This window comes from Orycteropus afer, unplaced genomic scaffold, assembly GCF_000298275.1.
Source record: "Orycteropus afer afer isolate SDZICR_OR568_19922 unplaced genomic scaffold, OryAfe1.0 scaffold00054, whole genome shotgun sequence".
NCBI lineage: Eukaryota > Metazoa > Chordata > Mammalia > Tubulidentata > Orycteropodidae > Orycteropus > Orycteropus afer.
Genome location: NW_006921641.1, coordinates 4382675 through 4390641, shown reverse-complemented (window position 1 = coordinate 4390641; position 7967 = coordinate 4382675). Strand labels below are relative to the sequence as shown.

Here is a 7967-nt window from a genome sequence, read left to right as displayed (position 1 = left end):
TCTGGTTAGCAGGCAAGTGTCTTAGCCACTATGCTACCATAATTCAATTAAATATTACATAAACCAATGATATACAAACATGTAATGAGGAGGGTATTTGTTCAAAAAATAGGTTGAATGCTTCTGAAAGACTCAATAAAAACAACTGTCAAATTAGAGGAGCTCTAGTGGAATGGTAGTTAAAGCTTTCAGCTGCTAACCAAGAGGCTGGTGGTTTGAACCTACCACCCACTCTGGGGAAAAAGATGAGGCAGTCTACTTCTCTAAAGATTTACAGCCTTGGAAACCCTGGGCAGTTCTACTCTGTCCTAAGACTAACTGTGAGTCAGAATTGACTTGATTTGCAGTCAGTGGGTCAAATTAGAGGCAAACAAGAGGACTGAATTGAATTTTAAAAATCACAAAAAACGATCTAGGATTCTACAAATTAATTCTTAAATGTCTAAGATATTGCTCCACTTTCAAAAAATTTGACTGAAATTTGTAGACCATGAATTATAGGTGTGGTCTGTAGAAAAAAGACAGTGCTGAATTCCAATCAAAGATAACATACCCAAGGGAAAAAAAGACTGAAATAAAAATATTGCTTATATATATTAATATATTTTGAGTTTAAAAAAAAATGTTTACAATATATAAAAACTTAAAAAATTTAAACTCACTGATGTTGATTCAACTCATAGCAATCCCTCCTTGGGTTTCCGAGGTGGTATCTCTACAGAAGTAGATTGCCCAACCTTCCTTCCGCAGAGTGGCTGGTTGATTTGAACTGCCAGCCTTCTGGTTAGCAGTCAGATGCTTCAGGTACTCAATTACCAGCCACGTAAGAATGTTTCTAATACAAATACATAAGGATAGAAGGACACACTGACATTTTACACATACCTTAAGCATAATGTCTACATCAGCAAAAATCCCTGAGAGTGCAAATGGTTAACACATCTGGATGCTAACTGAAAAGTCAGAGGTTCAAGTCCACCCAGAGGCATGTTGGAAGATCTGGAGATCTTTTTCCAAAAAATCAGCCATTGAAAGCCCTATGGTGAGACCAAACTGACAACAGCAACTCAAAAGAAAGACAGGGGCCAATGAGTATGTTAATAGAGGAGGAACAATTCAGAAAAGGAGAGTGAAAATGGCTGTACAACTTGGAATGTAATTGATGTCACTGAATTGTACATGTCAAAATTACTGAACTGGTGGTATATGTTCTGCTGTGTATATTCTCAACAAGAACAAAAAATAAATTTAAAAAAAAAAAAATTATAAAGCACTGTGCTACTCTAAAACACATGGAGTCATCACAAGTCAGTCTACTTAATGACAACTCATCTTCTACACAAGCAGACTGGGTTTAAATCCCTATCCCCAATTTGCTACCTCTGTAACTTAACCAAATTTGAGCTTCGTCACCTAAAAATGGTTGTAAGGATTACGTGACAATCCATGTAAAGTATTTAGCATGGTGCCTGGCACATGGTATGTACTTATAAATGGCATGTAGACTGGCCAGCAGAAGACATACCTAATCTCAGCCCTTATGCAAAAAGTATCAATTTCAGTATTGAGTAATTTAACCCCTATACCACAGATAATTCAATAGAGCATCAGAAGTGATGCAGCAGTTAGCAGTTATACTTCCAAAACTGAAATTATAAAGGTTGGCGGTTCAAACCCACCCAGAGGTACCTTGGAAGAAAAGCCTGGCAATCTCCTTCAGAAAGTCACAGCATTGAAAACCCTGTGGAGCACAGTTCTACTCTGACACACATGGCATCACCATGAATCAGAATCAACTCGACAGCAACTGGTTTTTTGTTTTTTCATTAATCAGAAATATGTATCACAATGCCTTAAGAGAGTTCACAAGCCCAGGCTCTATCCCAAACTGGATCAGGCTTTCAGGAACCAAGTATGTATTCTTTAAGATTAATAAGAGATCACCTAACTAGTACTTACCAGATGGTAAAATACAACTAAAAGGCTGAATGGATTAACTTATGACACAGCCAAACCAAAATAAATTTGGTAGAATACTGTGAAAACTTCTAACAAACAGGTTATTGTTATTAGATGCTGTGAAGTCATGTCTCATTCATAGCAACTCCATGTTAGAATAGAACTGCCCCACAGAGTTTTCTAGGCTGTAATCTTAACAAGAACAAATCACTAGTTCTTTCTCCCACAGAGAAGCTGTGCGGGTTTGAATTGCCAACCTTTTGCTTAGTAGCTGATCTCTTAACTCAATGCACACCAGGGTTCCTTATATAAACAAGGGACCCCAATATTTCCAAGTTTTTACTATTCAGATATATAGATGTGTAATACAAAAACACGTAATATCAACTCCCCAAGTTATGTCTGTCTTAAACAGAACTCTAAGATGTAAAGACATAACTTGTTGGCATTAATTCTTAATTTCTAATTTTGCAAAGGCATTGATGTTTTTAGCCAGGAGATAACAAGTCTTTAGTACACTTCTAATACAGGGCTTTTCAACCTTGGCACTACTGACGTTTTGAGCTGGATAAATATTGGGGTGGGGAGGGACCCACAGGAGCCATCCTGTGCATTTGTAATGTGTAACAGCATCTCTGGACTCTACCAACTAGATGCCAGTAGGACCCACCTCACTCCAGTTGTGCCTCCAGATGTCACCAAATGTGGGGTAGGGGAAGGGCAAAATGATTCCCAGTTGAAAACTAATCCTCTAATGAATGTTTTTCCTGCCTGGCTCTCTAAGAGTGTTCTCTATCCTGAGCTAGTGAGTTACATTTCTTAGGAGGGGACAAATGTTACTACCTCCCTCTCAAAAAAAAAAGGAAAGATTAGCTGTTGTTTTTTTATTGGTAAGAGAAGTAATGAACTTAAGTAGCACAAATACTTCTCATTTAGCTATTAGCAGCACCTTGTTAGACCTGCGTTTGAATTCTCCTTCAAGCACTTACCAGCAGTGTGGTCTTGAGCAAGCCATTTAACCTCTCCAAGTCTGTTTCCTTATTTGCAAAATGGGAATAGTATCTACTTGGCAGAGCTGCTAAATTACAGATAATAAAAATGAAATAGTACCATTCTTGATAACATAGTAGGTCTTCAATAAATGATAATTACTATATTATTACTATAAAAATTGATAGCATTGGAGGGTTGTTATAACCCTTTGCAATGCTTATATTAGTACTCCAACTTTATTGTACATTAGAGTCAGCTGTGATGTTTGTTAACAAAAAGATGATGCCTGGATCCTACCCTCAGAGAGGTCCAGAAACAACATAGAGGAAAAATGGCTGAGATATTTGTTACATTATACTTGGCTCTGCTGTATTTTCACTCTTGTAAAACTCTGCAACACTCTAGGACACAAGAAAGAAGTCATTTGTGAAAACAATTCAACCATATAAAATACAGAACAAAAACTGCTTTAAAATAATGGTATTTTAACTATTTATTTCGAAGGTCATTTTAAAAGCAAAAGTTAAAGACCATCTGAGAAAAAAAAATTGCACAGAATACATTCATTAAATAAGTATTGTGATTAAATCAAAATAAAGTAAATATGTTCTCTTCTGCAACTCCAGAATTAAGTTGTGTGGTCCTGAAGGTCCTTATACTTCCAAAAAGGGGGGAAAAATCATGGCAATTAAAACTGCCTCTTAATCATGTAAATGTATAGAGCAACCAATTTTTCTGTTCTTCCCAAAAAGTCAGTTTCGGTCTTCAAACTGTGCCTTGTTTTTTAAAAGATATGATGCTAGAAATTCAATAGGGTTTGGTGGTCTGTAAGGGAAAAGAAATCCAAAGTTTAGAAATTTATATTCTAGATGTGTTAAACACAGTCTCATAATTAAAACACATCTGTTTAAGTTTTAATTTTCATTTTACAGTCAAAGGCCATTGGTAGCAAATATTATGGTAAATGAGATAGGCAAGCAAGTCAGCCAATAACATAATATAATTCAAACAATCTAAAATTTTTTTAAAATTTAAACATGGTTATAAGGTCAATTCTGTATCACAAGTTTCAAATATATACTGACAATGAGATGATGATTACCTTGTGAAAATAATGACGAGTCACAAATAAGGTTTGAAAGAGTCACAAAGGAGTTTTCATGGGTACTGGTTATGTTTGGTTTCTTAATATGGGTACAGGTCACATGAGTATATGTTTGTTTTGTCAAAAACCATCATGTTATACACTTATGATTTGCTTAATTTTCAGTAAATATATTATCGTACAATAAAGGTACAAAGGACAATGGATGTCGCATTACTGATTGTGTAATCAAAAGAAGCAACACTCATTTGAACAAGTTCTGTTATTTTTCATTTTAAACAGTTCCTTATATTTTTCTCCAAATAATTTAAACCAACAAATTCTAATGATGCTATCACATGGTATACCTCAGAAATTTAAATACACTTACAAAATTAAATAGTACTAAAAAAAAAAAAAGGGACCAGCTTTGCTGATCTAATAGAGCCTGATGGACACTGAGACTATGGCCCCTAGTTGCCCTTCAGGTCTGGAACTGAACCCACACCTGTGGCTTCCAGCCAAACAAAAGACAGGCATATGCGGTGAATATTTACACTGGGTAGATACATTCCTTGGAGAGAACATTAATGGGACAATAGAAGGGCTGTGTATGCACAGGGAGCAGCTCATGGGGCAGGAGTACATTGAGGGAAGGACACAGGAAGAGGTAACTATGAGGAAGAAGTAGGTGGGGAGCCGCTGCATTGTGGTAAATTATAGTAAATGTCATGAGACAAAGTGTATGTGAACTGCTGTATGGAAAGTGAATTTGCTCTGTAAACAGAAAAAGATGTGATTGCTCAAATCACAACTAAAAAAAAAAAACAAGAGGCACAATTTCACATCACTTTTATATATTCTTGCTGAGAAAACAAGTCCAAAGACAAAAAGTTGGGGAAAAGATCTATTTTTAGACTCTATTATCAAAAGGTATAGTGAAAACTGATAAAGCCTTCTCTTGCCATTTAAAACAGCCCTTTTGAGCTGTGTACATATACTTTTCTCACATAGTATTTTAGAGTTCAGTTGACAAATTATTTGTCTGGACTTTTTACTTAAAAACTTCATTGACTGATAACACACTCTTCAAAATTTCTTCAGATTTTTTTCTTTCAACATTTAATGTAATATTTACTATTCCTAATACATTTAGCTTTCTTTAAAGGAAGAAAATAATTAGAATCAGGAAGATAAAAGATGCCTATATTTTAACTGTCAGTAGTCAGAGCCCAGATTACTTCATAGACATAATAAATCCTATAAATATAACAATCAACAATACATTTCATTTATTGATATAATTTTTATATGAATATATTCTAAATCAATAAAAACATATTTCCATCAAGTTCTTTATCAATTTGTCAGTTTTCTACAATGTTCATCATTATATTTTGAATAGAACATGATACACACCTAATAAATGTTGACAAACCTAATTTACAAAAAAAAAATCTTGTTGGATTTACTGACACAAAAAGAACTTCAGTGAGAATTACCAGGTGAAAATATGGAGAAAAAGACAAATAACTGTAATCTTGCTAATAAGACATGGAAATTAAAACGAATTGGCAAAAAAGTTTGTAGCAATGTCACTAGCACTATGGTAACAATGAGAGAATTTTAAGGATAAACTTTTGTGCAGAAATATGACCAAAACCAAACCAAACTCACTACCATGGAGTCAGTTTGACTCAGTGACCCCTCCTTGGGCTTCTGAGGCGGTACTGCAGAAATAGATTGCCCAATCTTCCTTCTGAGGAGTGGCTGGTGGGTTTGAATCACCAGCCTTTTGGTTAGCAGTCAAATGCCTTAGGCACTATGCCACCAGAGCTCCCAGATATATGACATTATATGTCAAATACCAGAAAAATACCCATGTCCTTTAAACTAGTAAGCCAATTCTGAGGCATTTACTGTAAGAAAGTAATTTTAAACAAAGGGAAAAGTTAGAGGAATGAAAATAAACTGTCAGGTGACCTATAATAACAAAACTGGACTTCAATGTTCAACAATGGAAAAATAGTACTATTATCATTTAAATCATAATCGCAAAGACAATGGAGAAATATGAAAAAATTGTTATACTAAATAAAGGAAGATACAAAATTACATATATGTCATGATTATAAATCTTTAGAAATATCCTTAAGACTTAAGACTAGTAGAAAAAAATGAAAATATCTGAGATTATGGTTGATTCTTTTAAAAAAAATTAATCTCCATAAATTATTTACACAGTAAAAAATAATATACATAACTAACAATGTTACAATGATTTTGCTTTCTATGGCAACTCTATTTGCAGATACTATTATCTTACCTCTCCTTTGCAAGCACAGCAAGGCCCTGTAATAAGATAGGCACAACTGTCTGATCCAGGTAGGCACGAGTTGGCAAAGACTGGAGATCCACCTTCTGTTTTGATGACTTTTCAGCATTAATCTTCTCATTTTCTACTATCCTCTAGTGAATTCAAAAAACAATGCATGAATATCCCAAGTAACTGCATTATTTTGAGTACTAAATAAAAACTAATGGAAATATGACACTTAGAGAAGGTAAATCTGTAACCAGAAAGCTGGAACTGGACTGCAAACTGCACTGTCCAAAGAACAAATTCAGACACATCTTCAAACTTCACATTCAAGCTTCTCTCCTAGGCACAAAAATAGCTCACTGTTTTAATATCCTATCTCCAAATCCTATTCTTTCTCCTCTACCTTTTGGCATTTTAGAAGTAAATCTAAACTTCTTTTCTTCTTTTATAGTATATTCCACAAAACTTGGAGATAACATTAAGTAGCAATGAATCACTTCAAGAAAAAGCTAGGCTAAGATGTCACTTTGAGGACTAAGCTGCAACTGACGACCCAAGCCATGGTATTTCAATCACCTTATATGCATGCTAAAGCTGGGCAATGAATTAGGAAGACCAAAGAAGAACTGATACATCTTAATTATGGCGCTGGCAAAGAACACTGAATATATACCATTAACTGCCAGAAGAACAAAAAATCTGTCTTAGGAGTACAGTCAGAATGCCCCTTAGAAGTAAGGACAGAGACTTCATCTCATGTACTTCAGACATAGTATCAGCAGGTACAATTTTTTTCTGAATAAATCAGCCACTGAAACTCATGAATACCAGAGAAACACTGTCTGATAAACTACCAGAAAAAGGGCTCCTCAGGTGGGAAGGCACACAAAATACAACTGGTCAATAGCTGGCTCTTCAAAGTACATTCAACCTTAATGATGTGGATGGGGTAAAGCTTTCAGCTCATGGGGCAGGAGTGAATGGAGAGGACGACACAGGGAAGAAATAACTAAGAGGAGGAAGTAAGAGAATACTTGTGCCAACTAGTGGGAAAACCTGAACAAAAACAGTGAGTACAGAGACGGTCGGAGCTATGCACAGTCAGCTACTCTGATGGAACCAACAGCCTAACTATTTCCAAGTGGTGTTAGGACCTGAGAATTGACCTAAAGATCAACCCTGATCACCAAGGGCTGCAGGGACAACTGTGCTGGTGGCCTATGACTAGGAAGGGAAACAGCAAGGAGGGAGACAACCTGAGCTGCTGACTTTCCACCATGAGGAGGGTACAGCCATTTTGGATAGTTAAATTGACCAAGGGTGCAGCCATTTTGAATTTTTACAAGTGGCAACCATTTTGGATTTTAAAGTGATAGCTTTCTACCAAAAAAATAAAATACTTGGGAATAAATCTTACCAGGGACACAAAAGACCTGTAACTATAAAAAACTACTTCAAGAAACCATAAGAGATCTACATAAATGGAAGAACATCCCATGCTCAGGGATAGGAAGATTGAACATTGTGACAATGTCAATTCTACCCAAAGCAATCTATACATTCAATGCAATCCCAATCCAGATCCCATCAACATTCTTTAAGGATATG

General features: G+C 35.6%; 1 protein-coding gene across 1 annotated transcript in view; it reads right to left on the bottom strand.

The window, feature by feature from the left end:
- Window positions 1-3704: 3704 nt before the first annotated feature.
- DPY30 (dpy-30 histone methyltransferase complex regulatory subunit) overlaps window positions 3705-7967 on the bottom strand; it is a 20351-nt gene continuing 16088 nt past the window's right edge. Inside the window, exons 3-4 of the mRNA XM_007938802.2 lie at window positions 6363-6505; window positions 3705-3777 (exon numbers count right to left, since the gene is read on the bottom strand). Coding sequence (XP_007936993.1) covers window positions 3705-3777; window positions 6363-6505 — 216 coding nt within the window. The remainder of the gene's footprint in view (window positions 3778-6362; window positions 6506-7967) is intronic.